At 43.3% G+C, this 27,107-nt stretch overlaps 1 protein-coding gene across 5 annotated transcripts in view; it reads right to left on the minus strand.

The window, feature by feature from the left end:
- Positions 1-5,865: 5,865 nt before the first annotated feature.
- Positions 5,866-27,107, minus strand: part of trioa (trio Rho guanine nucleotide exchange factor a) — a 69,391-nt gene continuing 48,149 nt past the window's right edge. Inside the window, exons 21-63 of one of the 5 annotated variants that reach the window (XM_041052977.1) lie at positions 26,866-27,015; positions 26,663-26,777; positions 25,953-26,068; positions 25,716-25,838; positions 25,436-25,630; positions 25,205-25,320; positions 24,291-24,357; positions 24,008-24,117; positions 23,763-23,832; positions 23,463-23,552; positions 23,277-23,369; positions 23,082-23,193; positions 22,730-22,920; positions 22,255-22,356; positions 21,020-21,049; positions 20,445-20,587; positions 20,227-20,326; positions 19,834-20,077; positions 19,575-19,682; positions 18,752-18,945; positions 18,482-18,652; positions 15,560-15,655; positions 15,186-15,334; positions 15,026-15,092; positions 14,706-14,809; positions 14,535-14,604; positions 14,362-14,451; positions 14,167-14,259; positions 13,938-13,988; positions 13,771-13,848; positions 13,399-13,590; positions 12,731-12,911; positions 12,360-12,608; positions 11,750-12,264; positions 10,707-10,954; positions 10,360-10,501; positions 10,231-10,258; positions 9,950-10,112; positions 9,647-9,768; positions 9,456-9,534; positions 9,078-9,278; positions 8,461-8,599; positions 5,866-8,225 (exon numbers count right to left, since the gene is read on the minus strand). In XM_041052977.1, the coding sequence (XP_040908911.1) occupies positions 7,668-8,225; positions 8,461-8,599; positions 9,078-9,278; positions 9,456-9,534; positions 9,647-9,768; positions 9,950-10,112; positions 10,231-10,258; positions 10,360-10,501; positions 10,707-10,954; positions 11,750-12,264; positions 12,360-12,608; positions 12,731-12,911; positions 13,399-13,590; positions 13,771-13,848; positions 13,938-13,988; positions 14,167-14,259; positions 14,362-14,451; positions 14,535-14,604; positions 14,706-14,809; positions 15,026-15,092; positions 15,186-15,334; positions 15,560-15,655; positions 18,482-18,652; positions 18,752-18,945; positions 19,575-19,682; positions 19,834-20,077; positions 20,227-20,326; positions 20,445-20,587; positions 21,020-21,049; positions 22,255-22,356; positions 22,730-22,920; positions 23,082-23,193; positions 23,277-23,369; positions 23,463-23,552; positions 23,763-23,832; positions 24,008-24,117; positions 24,291-24,357; positions 25,205-25,320; positions 25,436-25,630; positions 25,716-25,838; positions 25,953-26,068; positions 26,663-26,777; positions 26,866-27,015 (6,255 nt within the window). In that variant the 3' untranslated portion in view covers positions 5,866-7,667. Of the gene's footprint in view, positions 8,226-8,460; positions 8,600-9,077; positions 9,279-9,455; positions 9,535-9,646; positions 9,769-9,949; positions 10,113-10,230; positions 10,259-10,359; positions 10,502-10,706; positions 10,955-11,749; positions 12,265-12,359; positions 12,627-12,730; positions 12,912-13,398; positions 13,591-13,770; positions 13,849-13,937; positions 13,989-14,166; positions 14,260-14,361; positions 14,452-14,534; positions 14,605-14,705; positions 14,810-15,025; positions 15,093-15,185; positions 15,335-15,559; positions 15,656-18,481; positions 18,653-18,751; positions 18,946-19,574; positions 19,683-19,833; positions 20,078-20,226; positions 20,327-20,444; positions 20,588-21,019; positions 21,050-22,254; positions 22,357-22,729; positions 22,921-23,081; positions 23,194-23,276; positions 23,370-23,462; positions 23,553-23,762; positions 23,833-24,007; positions 24,118-24,290; positions 24,358-25,204; positions 25,321-25,435; positions 25,631-25,715; positions 25,839-25,952; positions 26,069-26,662; positions 26,778-26,865; positions 27,016-27,107 lie in introns of all 5 variants that reach the window. The other 4 variants (XM_041052976.1, XM_041052975.1, XM_041052979.1 and 1 more) reach the window with 4 other exon arrangements.

Genomic DNA, 27,107 nt, shown 5'->3' on the forward strand with positions numbered 1-27,107 from the left:
AATAAGTCCATTTACTCTGATTTTAAGGTGCATAACAAAGTTTTTTTTTTAATTCTTTTTCTTAACTAAGCCTATTTTTGCAGCAGGTGCCTCTTGTTTCTGAACAGTTATGAGTCCTTAGTTGCCATCCGTCCACTCACTGCGTTCATTTACAGTTAGCTGTGACTGTGAAACATAATCCTACTGGAACTAAATCCTAATGTCAGGTCAACATCGCATACAAGTCCCATCGACACTGATGAGTCACAGTGAAGGTGCGAGTGAAACTGACTTCAGTGTTGGTTGTGTTTTATTTTTGGGTTGAAGTCATCATGAGCTGAAGGCAAATAAACATTTCAGGGAAAGAAGAGAAAAAGAGCAAATGAACCGGATTTTTTTTTTTTCAGCCCACCCCTCCCCTTCACTGTGCTTTGCTTCATTCTGTCTGTACGGCTCCTGGATCTACATTGTATACTGTTCAGGTATTTTTGTACAAATAAGGGACTGATATATTCTGTGTTTATTGGAAATTAGAATAAAAGACAACATTGCTATAAACCAAAAAAAAAAAAAAAAAAAAATGGCTGCACTGGTGGTTTGTTGTTCCAAAAACTGCTCCTGATGGTGAGGTGTCCTGTCAGTCATCAGTCAGAGCGTTACAGATCTTTGGCATGTGTCTAAGCAGCAACTCAACAAACTGTTATTGGTTCAGGGATCTTTCTGTGAAGGTTGTTTTAAAAGTATACTAAAGGTTCCCTGAAGTTTCACAAAGTTTCAGAGAACCTTCAGAGAACATGACCTGAAGGTTTCACAAAACAAACAAATAAATAAATATTGCAAAATAATAATAATAAAAAAAGGTTAAAAAAAAAAAAAAAAAAAAAGGCAACTAAATAAACAAAAAGCAAAGTAACATTTTAAAAAATGAACAAATGCAAATTTAGATGTAAAGTTTATAGATAGATAGAGATACTTTATTAATCCCCATCTATCTATCTACAGACACACTTACCTATCCACCCAGTGTTCAAAGTGTAATACAGGTGGTGGGGGCGTTTTCATATATATATATATTTTTCCCTCTCCCGTGACCTTTTCACCTAGATCGTAACACACATCTAACGCATCCCTTAATGAGCTCCGGGCCCACGGTGCTGCACACCTGCATCCTCGGCCGTAATCAGCTCAGTCACCTGGTGCAGCGTCCAACACCTCCACCACCACCACCGTCCATGTTCAAATAACATTTTATCACCTTTATTTTACACCGAGCAGCCGGCTGTTATTGGCCGGTGTCTCCTCTCCCTTTGTCGGCGTCTCCTTCACCGTTTGTGGGCCACAAACACGCACCTGAAGGCGCAGGTGGAGCGTGTTTTCCCGGACGTGCTGCGGTTGAATGGGACCCAGGGTTTGAAAATGTGGAACACGACCGCTTGACCTCGCCGAGGTGAGTGTTTGCTGCTTGAGTCAGCTGAAATGTGAAGAAAAGGGGGGACAGCAGTGAAATCTGCCTTTTTTTGTGTGTGTTTTCACAAAGAGAATGAAGGTTTCACAGATCTGACTGTCCACCAAAGTACCTGTGAAAGTACTGGTTTCACCTGACCATTGTTGTGGTCCCCAGTGAACTGCAGTCGTCAGGCCCCTGTGCCCTTGTTAGTATCTCGTGTGAACGACAGTCGTTAGGGTCAGGTGAGCCCCTGGTGGATGATGATCGTTGAGAGTCGTCTGAGGTTAAGTTGGTGACTCTCCTGGGTACAGATGAAAGGATGACATTGTAAATGGGGAGTAGGTGGTGTCGCAGACCCCCTCCTCTGTTGAGTGATGGCTTCTCCACTTTTACATAGATTGCTTCTTTGACTCCTCTTTCAAACCATCTGTCCTCCCTGTCCAAGATTTTAACATTGCTGTCTTCAAAGGAGTGTGCCTTTTCCTTTAGATGGGAGTAGACCGCTGAGACTGGACCTGAGGAGTTTGCCGGTCTGTGTTGGGCCATGCGTTTGTTTAAAGGTTGTTTTGTTTCCCCAACTTGCATTCCTCACTGCATTTGACCGCATATATTAGGTTGCTTTTTTGATTGTGTGGCGTCTTGTCTTTAGGGTGTACCAGTTTCTGTCTGAGAGTGTTGCTGGGTTTGAAACATACAGGGATTTGATGTTTGTTGAAAATCCTCCTGAGGATGACCTGGATGAATGAGAACATTACAGACAGACTGGGTTAGAGTTAAGGCTTCGACTTGAACGTGTAAAACACTTTACACAAGTGATGCAAAAAAAAAAAAAAAAAAAAAAAGCAGAATCAGAAACCATCTTCAGCATCTATTGCTCAGTGTGAATTATTAGAGTTTAATATGTTGTTGATAATATGTATTTAGCTGGTTTTTAAATCTTATTTACATCACATACATGTTTACCTTTAAAATGAGAGACAACCCCCTGTCACACAGTTCACAGATCAGTTTCTGATAGCTGTGGTAGCACAAACTGGTGGCCAGTTGTGAAAAAGTTGTAGCCTGTCAATGTTTAGTCAACCCATCAGTTTCTTTCTTTTAGTTTATGCTGTAGTGACAGAATGTGTTTGTGTACGTACACAGCAGAATGTATGGTAGCTTCAACAGGAATGTGCGTCGTATAATCTAAAACAAGCTCTTACAGCTAGATTTTGACACAAGGTCCTTACGCAGGACATACGATTGGCCAATAACAGCTGTAAATGGTTGACTTTAGTTTGAGGAGCAGCTGCTCTAACCACTGAACCACAGTGTCAGCTGAGGCACACTGCACCAGGCTGCCTGTGATGAGAGAAACAGTCCTCACTCAGACAGTATCCGGTGGCTGGATTAAGGATAGAAAGTGTTTTGACTGAGGTTAAAAAACAAGTCAAAAAACAGTCCAGAAATAATCAGGCCTCTATTTCAGTGGTAGTTTACAGTCTAGGTCAGGGGTGTCCAGACTGTTCCACAAAAGGCCGGTGTGGCTGCAGGTTTTTGCTCCAGCCAATGAAGAGCACACAGTTTGACCAATCAACTGTCTGAAGACTGAGATCAGTTGATTAAATGAGTCCAGTCTGGTGTGCTGCTGCTTGGTTGGAACAAAAACCTGCAGCCACACGGCCCTTTGTGGAACAGTCTGGACACCTCTGACCTAGGTGTTAAACTGTACCTCTAACCAACCAATAAAAAAATAAAATTATATGGGTCAAAGCAGACGTCTGTCATGGCTTCCATTTAATCATACGTGGAAAGCTGCTGTGGTTTGTTCTTTTCTTCTGAGGCTTTGCTCTTTTTAAACTCCTCTTCTGTTGCTGAATATTGCAGAAGTGAGATGTCAGTATAAGTGAACGTGCTCGAAGTAGCTTAATGCAGTTAAAGTGTAAGAGATGTGAGGCGTTGATTTGTCAGTGGGTGCTGAAAGCAGCTGAAATCTCATTTGTGGTGTAAATGCTGAAAACAGTTTTAAGTTAAGCTTGAAAAACGCTGGAATGTCCCACAGCCCCCGAACACAGCAGTGGAAAAAAGTGTAGACTTTCAGACAAGTTCAGCACCTCAGACAAATGCTAATGACTTATCCTGTTACTTAGTTTGCTGTGTTAGAGGAGAGTGTGTGCGTGCGTACTTTAATGTGTAAAATGTGTATTAATTCTTAATATTTCAAAGCATCTGGACAAACAGGGTGTGTTGTTCATGTGTTTCGTTTTGTGCTCCACACTCAGAGACGTGTGAAATCCAGGCATCGGCCTGTCTGTTCTGTGAGGGAGTCGCTCCACGTGGCCACAGCGGAAAACAAGGAGGAAATGCAGCAAGTCCCCGCTGACTCATAAGAAGCTAAAGCAGAGGTAAGAAAAACACATTAGTGTCTTAGTGTCTGTCTGGAGCCTCCTCTGGATTAGAGAATATTTATTTATACAACCCACAGAAAGAGCAGGTATCTGATTTATTTTACTTAGATCCAAGGTCAGTACTTTGGTCTTTGTGTCACTGTTACACACAAAGAAGCTTTTATAGGTTGTGAGGATGAAAATGAAATAGCTCTAAGTGTTATGATAGACTAGACACATGATGATGCTGCCATCAGGTCGCCTAATTAAAATCAGATAAAATAAAGCTAAGCACTGGAAGATAATGCATAAATAGAAAAAGTCCCTGTTAGGTACATATCATGAAATGTCCTCTCTCACTGTGAGCGAAGAGCCACTTGAGGGCAGCACAGACCATATTTCTGATGAGGACCTAAACACAAGATGATAAAGAGATCTATGTAGGAGATTTGAAAGTTGTTTTTTTTTTTTTTTTTTTTTTTTTAATGTTACATTTTGAGCCAAGAAATATCAGGTTGTTTCACTGCCACCTGTCACAGGCAGTGGTCAAGTTAGTCAGTACCAATAATAGGTTATTGAGGCTGTTTGAGTTTTAAAAAATCTGATGGTAGATCAGCCGGTGTTCACATATTGATATAAACACTTAAGAAAAGATCTTTATTTAATTAAAGTGTGAAAATGATGTCTCTTACTGTATGTTATGACCTTCACAGTCACTGATGTGAGCCCAGCTGAACACCTATGTCAGACGGCACTCTCCATCAACACCAAACGAGGAAGCCTCTTTTGAGAGAACGGTGCTCGTGTCTCCTCAGGAGAGTCTGAGAGGACGTCTGGGCCAAGGTAACAGCACCTCACTGAGACTCTTTCTGTTGGCTGCTAATTAAATTTGTCACCATTTGTGCTGATTGGGACATTTTACAGTCGAAAAATAGACAGGTCAGCGCTCCCTGGGGGACAAAATGTCTAACTGCAACGCTGTTTCTTAGTTACTTCAAACGTGTGTTGTTTCTGTACTGCGGTTTCTTTACTTATCTGCTGGCTTATACAGCAATACTCAAATATCTGTGATAAAATTAAATAAATTTTTAGATAATTACTCCTGTGTATATGGTAATCCAATGCTGTAGAATGGAAGAACAAAATCAGGTTCACTGAGATAAGTTGCAGTTCTTATTTATAATTTGAATAAAATAGTTTTTTTTTTTCTAAAAATAAAATCTGAGTTTAAGGATTATCTGAGACACTGTATGGTGCACACCTAAAACACGGGGTTCTGCACAGCGAGACAAAGTCTTTACCAATTTATCATAGTTTGTTTTTTAAATTCTCAAAAAAGCCATACTGATATTGGCCTTAAACATACAGTAATGGATAGGTTTGCTCAGTTAATCTGATTGTTGAATGGCTGATTAAACAGAGCCAAACATGATCAGATTCTCATCACAGCAAAATGTCATCCAGTCATGAAAGGTGTGGGAGGAAATAGCTTTTATCTACTCATTTCCATTTCATCTTTAAATTAAACCTGTGGAAGATTTAGCTGTTCACATGAAAAAAACAAACAAAAAAAAAACATAGATAATAAACAATACTGAAAGAAACAGAATGTCAAACAGGGTACATGTGTTCATTATGTTTAATTTTCAAATAACTGATGGCAAAATGAGAATATTTACACGAGGAAAATATGTATGATCTGTACAAAGAAATATACATGCAAAGATAAAAAACATGAAAACAAATAGCAAACATGTAATTTATGAAACTGGAAACAAACATGACAAAAAAGAGACAAACGATGAAAAAACAAACAAACAAAAAACCCTAAACTGAGGTAACCAGTCCAAGTTTCCTTGTTTCTAATGGTCTGTGCACACCTTTAAAATAAATAGAAAGGTAACGGAGGACTGTGACTTCTCTTCCAGGTAGAGTCTGTTTAAACGTGGCATCCTAAGCCCATTCTGGATTAATGTATAGTCTGACGGTTAGACCATGGCTGTCTTTTGTCTAATTTCCAGGAAAGTAAACTAATCACACTAAAACCCACTGTTTTTAGGGTGGTTTTTTAAAATATATTTATATATAAAGAACAGGAATTTATGGAAGAAATAATTTGGCAACAAGTATCTGTACATAAAGTTAGAACACCATTTAGTAAATGATGCACCGCAATCTAAGCTCTTCCTCCTCCTTTCTCTGCGAAGTACGAAGTAAATGTCTCTCTTTAATCCCCTGCCTTTTTATTAAAGGGCACAGGAGACTGAATAAAAGAATTGTGTTCCTCCAAACGTAGTTTTTAAACTAGTGTAAACAATCATTTCACATGGTCATGGATTACCTAACTCAAGTGAAACATAATCACAATAAAACTTTTTTTTTTTTTTTTGTTTTAATTATTAAGTACTATAAAGCTAGATCAACTTTGGTGTACCAATACTACAGAGGCATACAGTACAAAAAGTGTTAAATTATTTTTGCTCAAACCATAATGATTGTAGATAGTGACCTCTAACATGGCCTGGCCTGGAAGTCGTAACACTCAGAGATCAAATAAACACAAACTACCAGCAGTGCTTGCAGTACCAAGTACATGCTTTTCTCTAGATTTATTACAGATACAACAGATGTCTTCATAAATAGTTGCATAAAATGTTAAAGCCGCAACATTGCACATGATAATCAAACATAACATACAATGAGTGCATTTACAGTAATTTGCCTTCCTCTGTCTCCACATTCACTCCCATCCGACCGGCAGTCGGTGCTGCCGCCGAGGCTCTGACTGTCCCTCGTCCTGCCGTCCAAAAGCAGGAGTCCACCGTGAATGTGAGGGGAAAGAAGGCAGAAGTCTATATATACAAGGTAAGGCTTAAACATCTCATATCTGCGCAACACAAGTTTGTTCTAGGAAAAGCAAACAATGGATGTCTAGTGTTTCTTCTCAGATTGGACAGTGCAGCATTGTTACTCGCAACATGGTCATTATGGTATCTTAGATTAGGTACGTTATGTAAGCGCAGCCATCAAAAAGCTCTGATCGCACGTATAAATGTCTCAAAGTCAAGAAGCTCAGTCACCGTCTACAGAGTCCAGAGTAGCACAGCAACGTTCAACTGATGAGCATTTTCTACAATTAATGTGTATTTTTTTTTTCTTCTTGGAAACGTAGAGACAGTACTTTTCCTTTCTATACATGGTTTCTATAAGAAAGGGCTGCGTCTCAAACGTCTTTGAGTTACAGTTTAGTGTAAAAGAGCAAAAAACGCACGTCGTCTGTGTCCCTCTCCAGCAACAAGAGGGAGGGCCGTTTGCTCTCAGCGCTATCACTAGCTCTGTTAGCATCACTTTCTCCTGAAAGCTCTGCGTCTGTGCAGTGGGTGTCAAGGCTCGATCACCTGGCTCTTCTGATCAGCTTTAACTCTTGCAAATGGAAAATAAATTACTTCATAAATTTTTTTTTTGTTTGTTTGTTTTTTTTTGTTCAGTTAACTACAAAATCTGTTTAGAGTTAAATCCAGCAAGCAGCAGTAGACAAGGGCATCCACTAATTTGTGTGGTACGTGAGAACTCTGTTCTCTAGGGCTCTGATTGGCTTAAGACCTCAACAGGTCTTGGTTTAATTAATAAAAGGACTACAGGACTTTAACAAATCAACATTCTGTGAAAGAGGATAAGATCAGCATTCATTGTTTCTCCTTCTTTTACATCTAGACAATCAAGATGCTCAATTCCAAAGGACTCTGCAGGCCCCCGTAGTCTCAGCATTGGACAACAAACTGAAGCCTGTCCAGTTTTTCCTGCTGTGGTCTGGTCTGGTGAGGTGCCGTGGGCGCTGGGAGTCTGTTTGGAGTTGTGTATCCTTTTCTCTGACCTCAAACTCGGGGCTGAAGGCGACTGTGGATGAAGCTCCTGACGCCTCCGATGGGCCGGGCGTCAGTCTGATGTTTCCTCCTGTCTATGAAGGAGATGAGGCGGGAGGTGTCCAGGCAGCCCTCTGCTCTGGCCCGGCCGTCAGCCGGACCAGCCTGCAGCCACGGCTCCTGTAGGCAGAGCCCGGCCGGAGGCCTCCTGCTGGGGTCAGTCCTCAGAAGCAGGCAGACGAAGTCCCGGGCCGCCTGGCTGACGCCCTGGAAGTAATCCCTGGGGAAGCTGAAGTCCAGCCGGCAGATGTTCAGGCAGGTCTCCTCGGCACTCTCATCAAGGAAGGGGGAGGCGCCGCTCAGCAGCACGTAGGTCACCACGCCCAGGCTCCACAGGTCAGAGGTGAGTGACACCGGCTCTCCAAGGACCAACTCTGGGGAGGCAAACTCAGGACTGCCCAGCAGAGGGTGAACATAGTGGGTACTGTTGAGCTGGACAGCATCACCAAAGTCTGTGAGTTTGACCGTTGGCTGGCCGCTGGAGCTGTGGGCCACCAGCAGGTTCTCAGGCTGGAAGAAGAGCAAAGGAAAAACTAGACAATTCCCCTGTGGGAGAGTGGTGTGTTGCGCTGTTTTTCAGTGTGTGTGTATGTGTGTGTCTGTGTGAATGTGTGTGTCACTATTTTGACTATTGTAGAGTAAAATATGTGGCTACTAAGCTGTAGCCTCATAGCACTTGCACAGATCTGAGAGTGCTATCATTCTTCTCCTCTAACTCTCAGCTCAGGGGGCAAATCTTACTTACTTTTACGTCCAAATGTACTACCCTGCAGTTGTGCAGGTAGTGTAAAGCTTCTAAAACGTCCCGTAGGTAGCAGGCCACTTTCTCCTCTGTCAGATTCCCCCAGCTCACTATGTAGTCCAGCAGACGACCTTGGTCAGCCCTGAAACGCACACGATAGAACGTCAAACCGAAGAAATGCAAGCTTTATTAAGCCTTATCTACGGTGGCCAATAAGGACAAAACATTGGCCGTTGCTACTTGAAGTGCTGCAGGATGCTAGGGGGAGTGATGGGCTTGCTGTGGATGAGCAGAAGTGTCTATCAGGCTAATGGTTTATAAAGTTTTGATCTTTTTTTCCCAGTTTAATAACCAGTTAGGTTTCTTATTTTTTGGAGATGTGAGGAACCACATGCTGGGTTAGAGCCAGAGAACAGTCTGAAAATGCTTGCTGAGATAAGACTCGGCATCCTGGAGCAGCAAGAACTGTTTTCCCTATTTGTATATGTGCGCTTCCGTCAGTGTATCTGTTTTGTCCTTAGGGGACACCATACTTTTTAATTTAATGAGCCACATACGTAGAGTTTAATTCTAAAAATATTCTTGTGCTGTTATGTATACATGTTTTGGTCTGTACTCACATCTCCAGGACCAGGATGTAGCTGCTGGGGGTTTCATACGTGTCTATCAGACTGACTATGTGGGGGTGTTGGAGTCTCTGGAGCAGATTGAGTTCCTGAGTCACCCGGTCCCTCCGCATCAGTTTCTTGTTCACCTGTTTGACAGCCACCGTACGTTTGGTGCCCTGGTGGTCACAACGCTTGACAACGGAGAAACGACCCCTGGTGAAGAGAAACGGAGGACAGACGTTCAGCTACTTCACACACTGATATTTAAGGTGGATGTTGTTTTATTACCTTCATTATTAATTTACTTTATTACCTGCTTCATTTGTGACAAAAAGAAATTTGGTATATTGTGTTGTATGGTTATACACTGTGTATTTAAGATTACATTACCTTCCCAGTTCAACCACCTCAGTGTAGTGAGACTCAAAGTTGTCCTTCCAGCTCACTCTGATCCCATCAGTGGACACAGCTGAGACCAAAAACAAAAGAACACCACAGACAGTCAGTTAATGTCTGTACTCTTTGTCTGCTCTGTGGCAGAACTGATGCTGGTGTATTTTATTTAATGTTCGTGTTCTCACCTAACACTCTGAGGCTGGCTGATGATGTCACACTGCCCAGCTCATTGGTGGCAACACAAGTGTAAACGCCATCATCCTCAGAGGCTGCGCCAATTATCCGCAGCGTCGCTTCACCCGTATCACTGAAACAGACACACGCGTTACTTTACATCTGATTCCAACAATCAGCTTCTTGTTAACAGCATCATGCCATGTACTCAAAAGACTAAGTGACTAAACTGCAGCCTGACTGAGTCTCAGCAACATTTCTTACCTAATACTGACTGAGACTCGTGCAGTGACTCTCAGACTCTGCTTTCTTACCTGTAGGTGATGCTGAAGTGTCCGTTGTTGGTGAGGTTGCTCTGGTTGGGTCCCTTCCAGGTAACAGCGGCCCGTGGTCGACCACAGACCTTACACCTAAGAGTGACGCTCTCTCCACTGTCACACGTCACATCACTCAGAGGTACAAGGAACTCTGGGGGAACTGAAAGAGGGGGGGGGGGGGGGGGGTCAGACTGTTAAAAACAGTTAAAGCTTTTGATAATAAATAGTTTTTTTTATTTTTTAATCTTCAAATGAAGTTCCATAAAGTTCACACTTACCATCATAGATGTAGTTTGGATTTAGAAGCTGAAAAGAAAAAACAAATCATGAGTGAATAATACACTGTGGAGCAGAAACATGGCTTAATACTTGTACTAGCGTTTCCTCAGATGGACTGATAAACTCACCTTTACAGAAACTTTATTGGCCAGGCCATCTCTGGACTTCCTGTAACCGTTTTCCAGCTTGGTCTCTTTCTTCGCCTCCTTCTCCTTCTTCTCAGACTTTTTACGGATGCGCAGGGACGTGTGCCAGGATGAAGACTTCCTGCTGGGACAACAAAAGGACTCCAGTCAAATCAAAAGATTTATTTAAACAAGTAGGTGAGAGCATGGATTTTAGCACTTTGGTATACTGCTAAAAATGTGTGAAACACTAATCTTGTATCAAACTTTTTAATACATTGTATTGGTTTGTCAATTTGTTGTTGAGAAGTCTGACAAACAATATACGTTACGAGATATGAATCTCTTACTTGATAGATCCCTCGGGACAATCGGGGACGATGGCCGAGGTGTGTCCCAGCACAAATCCGGGGATCCAGCCCTCGGCGGCGGGGCCCTGCTCGGTAGCCGCCCTGAACACCAAGAACATGTTTTGCTGGTTGCTGGCCAAGATCTGGACCACCTCGCCCTGAATGACGCTGATCTCATCCTCCTTCACAGCCATGTAGTCCTGGGTCACCAACATGGTGGATACGCTACTGCTGCTGCTACTTTCACTCTGCGCCACAGGAAGGAAGCACGGACATGTGGAACATAGTAAGTACAAGTACACTGCAGTTAAATGTAAAATCTTCTCAATGTTTGGAGGCAATATGTTTGATAACACCAGACAGGTTTGAAGTGTAGGGGTTTTGGTGAGGTAAAGTGAAAAAGAGTAGCCCAGTAAGGTAAAAGATGTAGAAAAACAAAGAGGATAAACACTAAAGATTGTTCACTGTCCCCTGAAAACAGTCTTCGTAAAGGATTAAAGCGCAAGGAAGACAAAAAAACAGTGATTCAGTATTTTCTTCTTGAAAAAAGTAAAGTGGATGAAGATTTCCATTTTGCTCGTCTTTGCTCTGCAGCTCGAGGCAAAGAGGAGAGGAGGAACGTTAGGCTGAATGAGAGGAATCTTGGTCGAGTACGTTTGTGGGCAAACCACAAACGTTAGAGGTTAGTTGCAAAAAAAAGTATATTTGAGTAAAACACCATGAAGACAGTGGAAGGTGAAGGACGGCCAAGAGGAAGTCAGATGTTAGTATAAGCTTTGTTAGAAGTAAGAAATCTAGAGACAGCCTTGAAAAGGAACCACTGAAGAGCTGAACGAGGTCCACTAGAGAAAACATGTTGACAAAGTTTTTCTAGACAGGATGATGTTGAAGAGCAGTGAAGATTGTCAGAGATGCGTAGTAGGGGACAGATTAGTAGCACTGGCTGCAGCAGGACAGGAGACAGCAGGCAGACAGGACAGACCAGACCTCCCTCTGCCTCGGTGTTAGTCGGAGTAGCACTGGGCAGCAGGTTGTGGTCTTACCCCGTTACTCTGGGTGGACTGGATAGACTGCTCGCTGGCCGATGAGCATGTACTCATGCGGTCTGCCTCCTTGCTGTGCGTGGAGTGCCTGTGGGTTTGGCTCCCAGATCCAGAGCCAGTCTGGATCTGGTTCGAGTTCTGCCGGACGGGACTCTCTCCTGCCTCCCCAGGGAAGGTGAATGAGCCAGGCCGGCTGGCTGGAGAGCCAGGCATAGAGCTCCAGAATCCAGATCCGGGCTTCTGTCCGGGGCTGGGAGGGGGAGGAGGGAGGATGTCCTTGCCAAAATTAGGAGTGGCCAGGGGCGAGGCCATAGGGGGCACGGCTCCAGGCCGTGGTTTGGAAGTGGGTGTGGAGGGCAGGGGCCCGACTGTGGCGCGGGGAATAGGGGATACAGCGCTGGCAGGAGTGGGGGTCTGTGCTTGGTCCTCAGGGGTCTGGACTCTGGCTGGGCGCTTGCCCTGCGGGCTACTCCCTGGATGGAGTAGGGGAGGAGGGACAGGGCGAGGGGATGAACCTGGACCATAAGTGAGTAAAACTCACACCTCAGTCACCACCTTTCATTTTGCCATACAAAACAAGTTTCACAGACACAGATAAAACGTTCCATACCTGACATCTTGTTGGGGCCGTCGACGTCGGCCCCGGGGTGATGGCGTAGGGGCTGGGGCAGGCGGGACGGCTGAGGGATTCTGGATGGTCGACGAGAGCCACCCTGTGGTCCCGAAGGGATGGAACTACCCTGGGAGCTTCCACCTCCAACTCCAGGGGGCACACTGGACCCACTGCTGCCTCCGCCTGGAGTTCCCACGCTGGGCACACATGGCCCACCACTCGCCCCTACATGGTTCCTTTGATACTCTATTGGTGAAGTCAGAGCTGTGATGAGGTATAAAAGAGACAACAGCAAACCTGTAGCAAACGGTTCCCTCTGTAAAACATGTCCTGTTTGTGTTTGTGTGTGTGTGTGTGTCTCAACGTACCATTGAGGAAGTTGCGCTGGCTCTCCAGTATCTGGCTGATCTGAAGGGTCCAGACCTCACGCACTCCTGGGTGGGAGGAGTGAAGCACGAAGGACTCCACGGCGCCGTTGGTCGACCGCGAAGTGAGAATGAACTTGCAGGCATCTCCCTCCACGTTCTCCTCCAGACCCAAACAGCTCACCTGCAGGAGTCAGGTGATCACAGAGATTTAATTGTAGTAATGAGTAAATTAGTGCTAGGATGAACTATTCATCTCTTAAACTTGTCTTTCCTCAATTGTCTTAGTCTCCCATAACATACAGAGGCCTTCACCACCAGGTGACTGTTTTCAAAATAAAAGCTCCAACAAACAGCAATGGAGATTCTGTTGATGTTGTATACTGTGTGTGACTGTGAAAATACCCAAATAAAGAAGTTTCGAAACATATGCAAATGTAGATATACATGTGTACTTTTTTTTTTTTTTACTACTTTAGTGAGCGTAACTTTTAGCCATAAAGCTTCTAACTTGCTCCAAGACTCAAAACAGTTAAACTTTTCACCAGCCACAGTTTCCCCACAAGAGCTAGCAGCAGTCACTTTATCTGAGAGATTGATGGCCTATTCATACATCCTAAAACCCACTGGTGAAGGAGTGAAAGCGCTTTGCTAGAGCATATATTTATTACCTTAATGCTGTTTTTGTAGAGAAAGCCAGGCAAGGAGAACCCTTTCTTCTTGTCGAGGGGTTCGCTGAAGATTACCAGCTGCTCAAAGAGGAAGACTCTCCTCTCCTTCATCCGGCCGAGCAGACCGCCCTCTGGGTCAGACACCATGAAGGTATCTTGAAGCAAAAGGCGACCCTGAGCCACGATCTTCCCCTGGAGAGGGAGATGGACAAGATGGAAATGGGAGGATGGACAGATTAGATGTAGGAGAGGAAAGAGACAGAACAGGACAATGTAAGTGAGAAGTTAGGTTTGGGTTAATACATGATTCTAAGAGAATGCCATATTAGTGCAAAGCATAATTTTCTATCACAATTTAATGTAATGTCTTACATCAAATCCCTGAAGCCGGCCAACATTCATCATGTCATTACACCTTTTCGGCACAATGCACATGACCTCCACTGCTTTCTGTAAGAGTCAGAGAAGACCAGGGGGTTGATGGGATTCCTGAACATGTTTTGTTTGATTTTAAACCTTTAAGATCTTTTTAATCTTACCTCCAACTCCATAGACTCCAGCCCAGCCTTTTTAGAGTGTTTCAGAAAGTCCTAAATAAAGAAAACAAAAGTTGTGTAAGTAAATAAAAAGTCAACAGTTTACCTTTTTTTAATATCAGTGTAGATTTTAGAGAACAAAGATGTACGTTTACAACAGACGATGACAAACTGAATGACAAGAGAAGGGGGGAAGTAAGCAGCAGCTGCTGCTGTGTTGTAACACACCAACCTTGAGCAGCAGCTGGTACTTCATGATCCTCTGGACCGGCTTGATGAGCAGGTCTGTGATCTGCAGTCTGTGTCCCAGCCGCTGCTTCAGGTCCTACAAAGTCAGAGGTTATGTGAGAGACTGAAAGCTGGATGGAAGTTTGTGTTTCCTGGTGTGTCACAGAGGCTAAAGTTTTCCTAAATGATGGGCTCATACCTCGAAGTAGGTGTCAATATACTCTGAGACGATGTGCTCTGACTTGGGCTTGTTCTGACAGTACACTACGTACATGTTCAGTCTCCGTTCCTGGGTATAAAGAGCGCACGCAATTACCACATGATCAAACGTATAAGGGTAAAACACAAGTTGCAAATTCACGGTGGACGAACCTGTTTGAGAAAGAGTGGTCCCAGCCTGTCAGGGTCCTCCAAACATTTCTCCAACTCCCCAAGGAAGAAGCTGAGCAAGACGGAGAGAGGGAGGAGAAGGAAGTGAGCGACTGTGCAAAGTGAGTCTGACCTGAGAAAGCTCTGTGTCATCTGTACGTGTGCACCACATACTCTTTGTGCCAGTCGTAGATCTGGTGGATGTTTCCAAACACGATTTTGTCTTTCCCTTTCATATCATCAGGGACGCCCTCCTCCTTCATCCGGCTCATGTAGCCCTTATGATGGAGACACACACAATTAATACACAGTAATTTACAACAGGGAGTGTACAAAGTTCAGGAGATCAATTCCAAAACCTTCTGTGACGTTTTAAAATGTGAGAATAAAGAGCTGAACTCAGCTTCACTTACCGCAGTACAGAAACCAAGACATTTTCATCACATCTAATAACGTACAACTAATTAGTCACTGCTCGGAAAGCATCAACTCACCTCCACCACCAGACCGAGGTCTCTGACGTAATCTCTCTCTGTCTCCACCAACTCCAGCAGAATGTAACTACAGCAAAGAAAGAAAGAAAAAAAACAAGATTTCTAAAAATCCACACTACCTAAACATCACTGAGCAGGATGTACGTGGAAGCACACATACTGTCTTTTCTTGAGGATGCTGGTCCTGCGTTCGTCCATCTCTTCCATGGGGGAGGAGGAGGAGAGGAGGGAGTTGTCAGAAGGGTTGAAGGACGGAGAGCTGCTGTCTCCCTGTTCTACTGACAGAGAGCTGGGTCTGTCCTCCAGAGCCTGCACCAGGAGAAAGAGGTTAACTGATGTGTGGAAAACTGGGTACATGAAGAGTGGCTTACTATTCTAATGATAATTAAATATGAGACTCATTTTATTTCTCAACAGAAAAGATAAAAAAAAAATGGCTAAAAAAATGAAACCCTCTGAGGGCAACTGAGTTCATTCAAATTCAAATTTACAATGTGATGCACAGGATGAGTTCTCGTTTTCCTGTTGTCCTACCATCTTGCTTTTGACCAACTCCTCGATGGCGCTCACCAGCTCAGCGGCACTGGGTGTCTCCGAACTGGACGGACGGACCGACAGACGAGAGGAGGTCTGGAACAAAAACAGAAAAATGAGAGGAGGCACACAAAACAGGCACAAGAGCCTAATAACCCATGCAAAACGAGCTTTTCTGCTAATGCTAATTCTGCTCTTCCTACAGAAAACATGGTGGCGGCTGAAGTAACCAGACTATAGTTTAGAACTGATACAAGCTTTACTCAATAATTTAAAATGAGCTATGAATTAACTTGCTATTTAAAACAGCAAAGTCTTCATCTCTAAAACAGACAAATATTCTCATGATCTGTTGTGGACTTACATGTAATAAGTTGGAACAGACCATAGATGAATAGCAAAAGGAATATTAGAATCTTATTTTGTGGTTAAAGGTCATGCTTAGGTTTTGATTAAGATTAATTTCAACATAAGCTTTTGTTTGTAGCTTGTTTAGCTTTATTAGTTTTATTATAACTGAATATTCTACTTTAGTTATTTGTACAAGTGATGACGTAGTGAAAATGCTTGTTAAATGTTCAATGCTCTAATCTAAAGAAATATCCAAAAAAAGTTGCTTCCACTAGTGAAACCCCAGTGTTAAGGGTTTATAGCTAAAGGCTAAAAGGAAGTGAAAAGAAAAAAGTATATGAAATTGAAAGAAAACTCTAAGGTAAAAACATGTGGCATAAAATGGAGTGAACGACATGAATTTGAAAAAGTGAAATGTCAGAAAATGGTGATGGGGAGAAGGTCAGGAAAAAAAGAAGTGATGTTTGAATGGGAGATGTTTTTTGTTTCTTTCTCAGGCGAAGATGAACGGCCTCTGAAATAAGGAAAGGATGCTAACAGAGCGAGAATGAAAGAGGTACATGTATGTATGTATGTAGATATAGTTCAGGAGACTCTCACCCTTGCTGTGCTGTGCTTCAAGACTTTCCCCAATTAGGTTTTCTGGGTGAGGCTGTGTGCCCTTCTGGCCTCGCCAGCATTTAGAGATGCCAATTACTCGCATGGGTAATGAGGTTAACGCACAGAGGGTAAAAGGGAGATGAGAACGAGTGGGCAGGGCGGGTGAGGGAGGGGGTAGTGAAGGGTTGGGGGGTGGGGTGGGAACAGGAGGGCTTTTAAATTTTCACCTCAGTGTGGGGTCATATTTCTGTTATTAAGCAGGGGAGCTGGCTGCTCAGCTGACAGGGAATCTTATGGACTCTCATCTTTATATTTAAACTGAATATTTGTTTCTTTTAAACCTCACTTACCAAAATCCTCCCATCGTATGAATGATAAACATGCAGGAAAAAAAAAAGCTGCAGTCCTGTGTTTTTCAACCGGGAATCACAAATTTCTCAAAGTTTATATAAGTTAAGGAGCAAATTAGGCACAACGGCCGTCTGACACTGACAGAAAAAACCCTCCACACTGCCCTCCATTTACAGCTAGAGCTACATGCATACTCTCTTTATCTACATTTTCCCTTCATGCCCTCACTCATCTGCTGGGCAACTCTCCATTACAGTGGCGTGTTGAGGAAACAGGGCAGGAAGTCCGAGTCAAAACAAGTGAAAATAAATAAATAAAAGTGGAAGGAGAAAAATCTGCACTAAAGAAATGCAGGAATGTTTAAGAGTTCAGAAAAATACAAAAGTTAGGAAGAGTGAATTTAAGGGGACAGAGAGAGGTGTACTTTAAAAAGAGGAAGGTTAAGTCTAAAAAAAAAAAAAAAGATGCTAGCTTCATTTCCTTTCGATCTAGAAATTGTTGTAGAAACCAAAGTGAGAAGCGTTTAAAGCTGAAGAGTGGGGGGAAAAAAAGAGAGCATTGAAGAACTGACTGAGGGAAGAGACAGAGGGGGAAGAGCGGGGCATTTCAAATGGAGAGGTATGGAAACTGAGACAAAGCAAAGACAGGACATAAATCAAGGTAATGCTACAGCATGGCAAACAGCAAACGATACAACCAGGAAACAAAACAAAAAAGAGAAACAGAAATTAGTGTCAGAGGAGTCTCCGCGTTAGTCGAGACTTGGACTGCCTGAAACTTTTCGCTGCTTTCTGCTTTAGAAGAGACGGGAGAACACGATGCAACATGCCAAGATAAAATGTTATGCATAACAGAAACTAAGGCGTCACTTAAAACTGGGTCAGGAGATGAACTAAAAATCATAACAGCAATGAGGAGAAAGAGAAGCAGCACATAAGAGCTGGATTTATCTTTAAGATGATCAGAGGTACTTCAATTAGAGGGAAAAAGAAAGATTGTTGTGATGTGTGGTCCAATGGAAAATAACTACCTCAGTCCTGAATACTGGACCACATGTGATTTAGTTTTTGGTCGCTGATTTGACTTGAATACTTTAGACATCAAGCTGTTGCCTTGGCTTGTTGATGTTTTTAGAGACTAACTGACTTTTAAAGGCTTCGACCGTCATGAGTTACAAAACCAATCTGAGAAACCAAGTTTGTTATGTGGAAATTCAGTATGACGGCCAGACAGGTAGAGTCAGTGAATGTTTATCTCACTTAAATTAAAACTCATTTCAGAAATCTGTTATCACCAAATTGTAATGCAGCCTCTGAGATGTTGAAAATTGAATATTTATGCCATGCTGCTATTTTCAGATGAACAACAATCCCTTTTGTCCTAGCCCCACCTCCAACAACTTAAACCCTTTGTAGATCTTAAGTTTAAAGAATACTGCAGCAATAGAAAATGTTAAAAGTCAAAAGTGAAAACGGTCTGTGTCCTGGTCCCAGGTGTTATTTTTCCCCCCTCTGACTTCCCCCACCTCTCCTGCCATCATCTTTCCCCGTCTGTCCACCTTCATCCCTTTTCTCTGACCCCTCTCTTCTACCCCCGCTGTAACGTCGTCCCTCTCCTCACCTTGTCATCCTGTGAGTCTGGCTGCAGCAGGCTGTGCTGCTGGATGGCCATCGGTGGAGGCAGCGGTACTGAGTCAGCACCTTCCTCGCCCTCCTCCTCGCCGCAGCTCTGCATGCCCGAAGAACTGGACTTGGACAACGTGCCGCTCGACAGGCCTTCGTTACGAACCCTCTGCAACACACGTGGATTTGCAAAGTAGAGATTAATACACTACACAGCAGAGAACTGCTACACACGAACTGCTACCTGGACAGAGTTGTGTCCACCCACCTCCTCCACTGTCTCATCCTGAGGCGTAGCAGCACTGTCATCGGAGTCTTTCTGGGAGCCCATCGTCATCTCCCCGCTCTTCCTCACCTCGCGGCTCTTCTTGTGCTTGTGAGCCAGCTTCTTCACGTGGCCATCGGCCTTGCCGCTGCTTAGCCGACGCACTGGGCTGGTGAGCCACTTCCGCAGGGTGTTACCTAGGAAACCAACCAAACACACCAAACTCAGGTTTCTGCGGTATGGAGCACTATTTTAAAACAACACTGTCTAATAACAGTTGAAGGTAAGTTCCATCAGTACAGAGCTGCTTTATGGGATTTCTTTAACCCTCAGAGGCTCACTGCTGTTATATAACATCACATTTAGTTCTATAAAAATAAACCTATACATGTTTTTTGTTTCTCTTTAAAACCATATTTACATTACTAATAGGTCCTATCGTTCAGTTTTGCAATGCCATTGGATGGTAGATAGTGTAAATAGGCCTGGTTACCTGGCCATGAAATCATACAACCTGCAAACCTGCCTTGAGGCACAGCACCTTGTTTTATTGGACTGGATAAATCAAGACTCAAGTTAGTAAAATGCCTTTACATTGTTTTTCTTCTATATTTGGGGGGTTAATTGCTAAAGAAGTACAGTTTCTTAGCTTTAATTTTACTGGAAAACTAAGGTAAAAGCACAAAAGTGACTATTTGAAAGACCTGTTAAGTCTCATGTTGGTATAAAAATGGAGGCTAGTTTTCAGTTGATTAAGCTGTGGCTCTGACATTTTTAATGGCATTTTGTAGCACACACAACGTATAATATGGTACAGGACACGTACCTGGTCGTTTTGGCCCCGGTGAGGTGTGGGAGCCAATGCCGTGACCAGGCTGAAGCGTGGCGGACGACCCTGGCATGATGGAGTCATTGCTGCACACTGACAGAGTGTCTGCGATACAGGAAGTGACACTACCATTAAATTATTATTATAAATTTTTTTTATATGATGCAGGCATCCACAAAAATACCAAACCATTTTCCAGCCCCAGTTCATAAAACTAACACACACTCTCTGTATTCACACCGCGTACAGCACTGACCTTTGTGGTTGAAGATGCCCTCCATCTCCATGGAGGACCTGGAATGGGCGATACAGAGCATGGAGCAGGGCACCAGGCCCTCCTGGGCTGGGGAGCGGTCTGTGGTCCTGACCAGGCACCAGTCCGGCTTGTCGTGACAACGCTCCAGAACCTCCACCGTCTGGCCGCGCCGCACAGTCAGCTCGTTGCTGTTGCTGGCCATGAAGTCGTGTATCACCACAGTCAGCTCACAGCCACCGGAGAGCTGAGGGAGAAAGGATAATCACTGAGACCTGGTCTCCATGTGACACTTGTCCCAAGTACAAGATGCAGTGATGAACGCCAAATGTGAAACGTGCTGGAGCTAATAGTATTCCTGTGACTGCGGGATCATCAGTGTGCGCACATTCTCACCTTGTCGCTGTCCAGTGTGTTCTGAGAGGTGCGAGATGCCAGAGAGATGGTGTCTGGTTGGCTGCTGCCTTCACCCTGACTGTCCAGGTCCTCTCCATCCCTAACACACACACGATCAGTTAAAGTGAGTGTCAATGAACAGCAGTACGTGTGACGAACGTGATCAAACTGATCTTTTTCTCTGGGAAAATCTTAAATTACAGATGACACACGTTTACCTTCGTCCCTTGTGGTGCTTGGTTGTAGTTGCTTTCGGAATATGAATGGGCTCCTTGAGCGCTCCTCTCAGGTGAATGGTGCGCTCCTGGATCACCTCCCTGATGTGCTTGATCCAGTCCTGCTTGTTCTCAATGCTTGACGCCTGTTGTTGGTCGGTGATGGAGGGAGGTCAAGAAGTCAAAAATCAGAGTTGTCAGGAAATTAAAATCCTCTGGAATTCTTGTTTCACTCTGTGTGTTTCACACACAAGTCTGAATTTACCTCTTGGCATCTCTTATCAATCAAAGCCATTTTCAGGTAAACCTGTGGGTATCACTGTAGAAGTTCCACCTGAAGTATAAGTACCTTGGTTGGGAATCACTGCCCTTTTTTTTCCCCAACCCTTCAGCCCCCCATCTAAGGCAGCACTTGATTAAAGTGGGTTTCTGCTGTCGATCATATGTGCTGCTCTCGCCCACCTAGAGTGTCCCTCGTCTACTGTTCAGTGAGAATGAGGATAAGAAGTGCTAAGAGTTTGTGTTTCAGACTTGTGAGAAGTGGCTGAGGGCTGTGTTGTGGGATAGTTTGTACTCACCATTGCTCCATGTTTGGATCCCTGACTTAGCTTTGAATTTAAAATATAAAATAGAGAATTTCACTGGTTTGCTTTTAGAAGATGTACATGACAGTTCTTATGCCGACAAAACGGTTTGACATGATAGAAACGTACAACATTGATAATTTGCCTTGACAATGTTCTGAAGGCCAATTCAACGTGTAGCAGATTGTAATGGATGGTGTGTGTGTGTGTGTGTGTATACATGTGTAGTTAGTAATGAGACACACTTAATTTACAACGCACATACCACATGACTGCTTCTCAGCGGTTAGTTTAGTAGTCAACATGTATTATGAAGTTGTTACGCTCAGAATTAAACGTGTTAGGATTTTGGCTTCATGCTGTTCCAACAGCTGACACAATTCTTAATCCATCTGTGACAGTATTCAACAGGATAACACACACAAGATGTCTGAAAACAGGGGACTGAAAGATTCACTCAGAGAACTAAACTCCTACAATGGCGTTCAAATCATTAAAAGCTTAGTTTTCTGGTGGACAAAGATGGCTACTCGTCACTTTGACAAAGTAGCACAGAGCCAGGATGGGCGATTGTGGGCGTTCGGGAGCTGAATCAGTATCAGCAGCGTTGGTGGAAGCATGTCAGCGCAGAGAGAGAATTAGAGATACAAACATCCACAGAAAACACAGCCCCAGATATACAGATGTTGCCTGTGTTTGTGAACAGATGGAACAAAGCAAAATCTAACCAGAAGACAGAGGGCTGGCAGAGAGACACAGACAGAAGACAGAGAGAGAGAGAGACAGACAAGAAAGAAATCAAGAAGACAGAGGAGTTTTACAGAAAGCTTCCTGGCCACCTTGAAGCTGCTCATGCAATCAAACAAAACATCAGAAAGTACAAAGCTGAGAATATATAAGAAGAAAGATAAGAGAGGACTGAATAAGAAAAGAAAAACTGGGTTAGACCGATATAAAGATTTTCCAATACATTTGATCAGCTTTGGCCTTTTCTTCCCCATCACGTATTGATCTGTCACTGACATCCAACACACTAATATGGAAGTTTGTTTGATTACATATTTATTCCATAAAGCGGTAATCGAAAATATTTGAATTTTCAGTATTACTATCTTGGGTTTCAGGACTTTAAGTTCCCAGTGATTTCAGAGTTCTTCCTTTGAAAACCGATATCGGTCAAACCCTAAAGGATATCTGAGAAGGAATCGAAGAGAGGAGGTGTATTTTACCTTGAGCACAATCTTGTTGTCGGAGGTCGGGGTGCGTCCCACCCATAGAGCAAATTTACAGGGATCTCCTTCAACATGCTCTGTCACGCCCAGCTCTGACGTCTGGGAAGGTGAAAACCAAATGTTAAAATGTGAGTTAGGTAGTCTGCTAAAAGGTTCACCGGAGTACAAAGGCCACCTGAAATACTCCCGCTCCTTATAAAGTGTGATTTCTTGAGACAATGGAGTCTGGAGACTGTCTCAAGTGTTGATTCAAGTAGATGCAATTAGATTTACTTGGATTTTGTAAAGTAGTGCAGTTAAAGATGTGAAGCACAGAGAAACGTTAACAATGCAAATTATGTCTTCTACCAATCCAACTTTTCAAGAACTTCTTTATACACACAAAAGCCTGATTGGGTCTTTCAGTACATCCAAGCCAAGACAAACATCTTATCCAAACTTCAATACGTATATTCTACCAGCATCTACTTACAAAGAGTTTGCTCTTATAGATGTATTTGCTCCTGCCGTTTGAGTCCTTGACCTCCTTGCTGAAGACAAGAGACATCTCAAAGAGGAAGAGGTGGCGCTCTCGACCCTTACGGATCAGAGTCTTTGGATCCCAGACCTGGAACGACTCCTGGAGAATGAGCTCGCCCTGGGACTCAATGTTTTCATCAAAACCTGGAGGAAGGAGACGATATGAGCATGAATATTCTTTAAAAAAGACATGTTATTGCCTGAATTATGAAGCCTTGTAATTTGACAAAAGGCAAACTTGCTACAAATACCACTAACAGTAAAATATAACAATAACATAAATAACAACAACATGTGTTTATCACCTTCCAGCATAGAGAGGTGCATGGCATCGTTGGCCTTCTTAGGGACACTGAGCATCACCTCCAGGCCGTCCTTGATCTCGCCTTTACCTTCTTCACAGCAAGTCAGCAGCTCCTAAACAGACACACGCAGAAACCATGACAACAGGAACCATGGAGATGGCAACCATAGCACTGTGATGTGGTATGATGGGCTACCTTCAGCAGGAGCTGATACTTGGTGATTCTCTGCACAGGCTTGATCAGGTAGGAAGAGATGGAGTTGGCCAATCGGTGCCTCTGCTGAATTTCCTGTTAGCGACCACACAGAGGAGTAACGTGATCGGACGCAACTAATAACAACCCTCCAGTTTATCTGTTTTAATGATCACAGGCAATACTCACATCAAAGTAGTTCCCAGCATGCTCCAGGATGAGCTGGGTGGAGTCGGGTTTGTTCTTACAGTAGTTCACATACATCTGGAACTTGTCAGCCTAGAGGGAGAGAGAAACCAAGTGATTGGAAGATTAAACATGTTTAATGAGTATACAGGGATCCAGTCATACTTAAAGCCAACAACCTATGAAACACTAAGGATTTACATGCATGTAAATGTCCACTGAAACTGTAAAAGGTACAAGACATTTTACTGAATAGCAGGTTTGAGCATACACAACAAATGTCAATGAACAAATGATACAAACCCATGTGACAAAGCAGTGGCCAACATCCTCTGGCAGTTGCTCGTATTTCTCCAGCTCTTTAAGAAAGATGCTGACAAAACAAGAAATGAGAGACTGAAATGTGAGAAACCGCAAAAGCACACGAGCTTTGTTAAAAGAAACGTGTCTCTAAAAACCCACTAAAATGTGGCATAAGAAGCTTCTACAGGTATTAAATTTTGTTTTAAATGTTTATTTTACTTCAATCCAGTTTTTTTAATTCTTACTTATGGTGGAATTCGTAGAGGTCCTGCATGTTTCCAAAGATGATGTGCTCCTTATTGATGATTCCTGGAGGAATCTCCTCGACTCCACTGGTCATCTCCCACAGGTAGGTCTGCATGGAGACAAGATGACGATTAAAAAAAAACAACAAAAAAAACAAAAACGCTAAATGGAACTGAAATGTTCAACAGGGTTCTGACACGTTTTCAGATTTTGTGTGAAAAGTTGTTGCACAACTCTGGCATGAAACAGGTTGACAGTGGTGGGCTGCGAAGCTGAACTCACATCCATGCACTCCCGCAGGTCTCGTACGTAGGCTTTTTCTGTCTGAATCAGCTCTGCCATGATGAACCTGGACGCACACACACAAAAAGGCACACATGCACGCACAAAAATTAGCAATTGTCATACTGCACTCATCCACACGACGATAAATCACCACGCCAATAGCTCCCCTCCAACCTGTCTCCTTCATCCATCTACGCTAATGAATAATGAAAGAGTTACAGGCCATAAAACTTGGCCATAAACCAGCCGTGAATGAATGGATGAATGAAATCATGCTCATGATTTGTGCTGCTCATATAAAATGACAGTCTCCTTTTCCTGTGTACGACATGTAGATTCATTTTGTTTTTCATTTGGCTGTTGTGTCTGTAGTTCTTGTGCTGACACAGCAAAGAAGAGGCTGTGTGGAGGAGGATGTTTAAATCACACAGATCCATTATGTATGTACATTTACATTGAACGCACTCAGTCTCTTATTCAGAACCACTTACAACTATGAGGAAAGTAGGGGGATCAGTGCTGACATTGCTGTTGACAAGGACAACGAGTACAATGAATAAACCTGGGAACATTTTAGCAACAGCTCAGCTGTTCTGCTCTGTATTTTAGGCACAGGACAGATGATTTAATCTATCGTGCTTTGGGGCAATAAAACATTTCTAACAGGAGGGCAAATGCTGGGAAAACGCTGGCTTGCTAGTTTTTGTTTAGTTTGCAGGCAAAGCATGTACAGCTCAGAAGTTCAACTAATTCATTAGGGAGGTTAAATTTTATTTTTTAAACTTCTAAGTTTTTCTGAACCTGCAATTCTATAACATTCGAAAAAGCCATGTCTATCGATCAGTTCTGAACAACACAACTGTTTTTTCTGATATGTGAAACTGTGACATTAACAGGAAGCGGAGACATACTCCTTTCTGCGTGCCGACTTGCGTTTCTCCTCATTTAGCTCATGGGCGGCATCCCTCAGCTTGACCTCTGACCCCGGGGCTGTGGCTGGGATGATGTCCAGCTGGAGATCCTTACTCTGACACAGAAAGAGACACAGATAAAGCAATTCAAAGGGATCGACTGAAAACGTAAGAATGTGAATTGGCTGGTGTTCTACACCTGTAAACTCCTGCCAAAACACCACCACTTACTGCCTTGTTAGAGTCTGAGGAGATGCCCAGGGCTTTCTCCAGGCTGCAGCGGTACTTGTCCATGCGCAGAGAGAAGTCTCGGTAGCGTTTGTCCACGGCCGTCACCCATTTTTTGATCTCACTGGCGTGGCTGTGGCCTTTCTCGCAGAAGCCGTCAGCCAGCTGGATCAGGAGCTTCACACGTTCCTTAGTTTGCTAAAGAAAAGGGGCAGAGAGAGAGTGTTAGCATACATGCATTAACATAACTGTATATGTGTGTATATGTGTGTGTAAGCCTGACCTTGGCGGTGATGTGAAAGTCCTCATGCTCCTTCAGCAGTTCCTGCGTATGGTGGATACTCGAGCCAGTGGAGGTGTGTGTGGACAGGTAAAACTCCCCAGTGTCGTGAATCCACTCCAGAGCCTACACACACACACAAAGGATACAGATACTGTCAAACTCCATGACAACAGAGAGCACTGTGTACGTCTTGTCAGTAAAATAACCCAAACTGAACTGTGTGTGTGTGTTCTTTACCTGTTTGGCGCTGCGTTCAAACACCACATACTGCTGACACTGGTCCAGCCGTCGTTTCCTCATGGTCCAGAAGTGGAGAACGCGATTCTCTCTCTGCAGAAGCTCATTGAGGATGTCTGAACACAAGAGGAACACAGAAAAGACTCAGAGCTCAGACATCAGCACCCAGATTTGTTAAACAGCTTTCCTGTCCGTGGACATATCAGTAAGAGAGGACGTCTCTATTTACTGTAACTGAGTAACTTACTGTTTTTGAAGTTTGCAAGTTACTTCATTATGTTATCGGTCATTTATTGTATGTTGCCATTACAGAGGAGACATTTTGTGTGTTCTTCATAAACATAACAAAAGGGGATAATTTGTAAAACTGTTTAGTGGTCCAGTTTTATATAACAATTAATGTTATGTAATTAACTAATTGTTAATCTTCTACGATATATTTTGTTGATTTTATGAATTAACAAAATGTACTTTAATTTAACTCTCTTTGCTATCATCATCCATTACATTAAGATACCTATTTCAACTGTTTATTTATTACTTTATCTAACTACTTATTTATTACTTTTAGTTTTTTTTTCCCAACCATGCATCTGTAACCATTCAGACCTCACTGCTCACTCACCAACTAGTTTTCACACACTCTCAACTGGTTGCAGTGTTCAGGTGTTGCAGTTTACATAATGTTCAATGTATTTTCTGACACTCACTTTTAACCTGCTGTTCTGGTGCTTTGACGTGGCTCAGCATCCCGGGCATGTTGACGCTGTTCCTGTGCATGTACTTGAGGAAGACGTCTGCATTTCTTCGGGCCAGCGTGCACGCCTGATTGAAGGATTAGCACACACTGAAATAAGACATGTAACTTGAAACTTCAGGTCTGATCCTGATTGTGTGTGTGTGTGCGTGTTACCTTAAGGAAGGCCTCCTTCTGCTCCAGGTGTTTACTGATCATGGGGGTGACGTGGTCTGTTTCACAGTTGGGACCCAGTTTGTCGGCTCCTCCGCACCAGTCCTCCTCTCTCTTATATTCCTGCTCCAGGCTCTCCAGCACACTGCACACCTGTGAGTGGAAACACACTCACTCAGTTGTCTGGGGAGCGCAATGAATTGCATTTTTGTGGAGCCTTTGGGAACCACAACCAAACTGAATGC

This window comes from Toxotes jaculatrix, chromosome 13 (genome assembly GCF_017976425.1).
Source record: "Toxotes jaculatrix isolate fToxJac2 chromosome 13, fToxJac2.pri, whole genome shotgun sequence".
Classification (NCBI taxonomy): Eukaryota; Metazoa; Chordata; class Actinopteri; family Toxotidae; genus Toxotes; species Toxotes jaculatrix.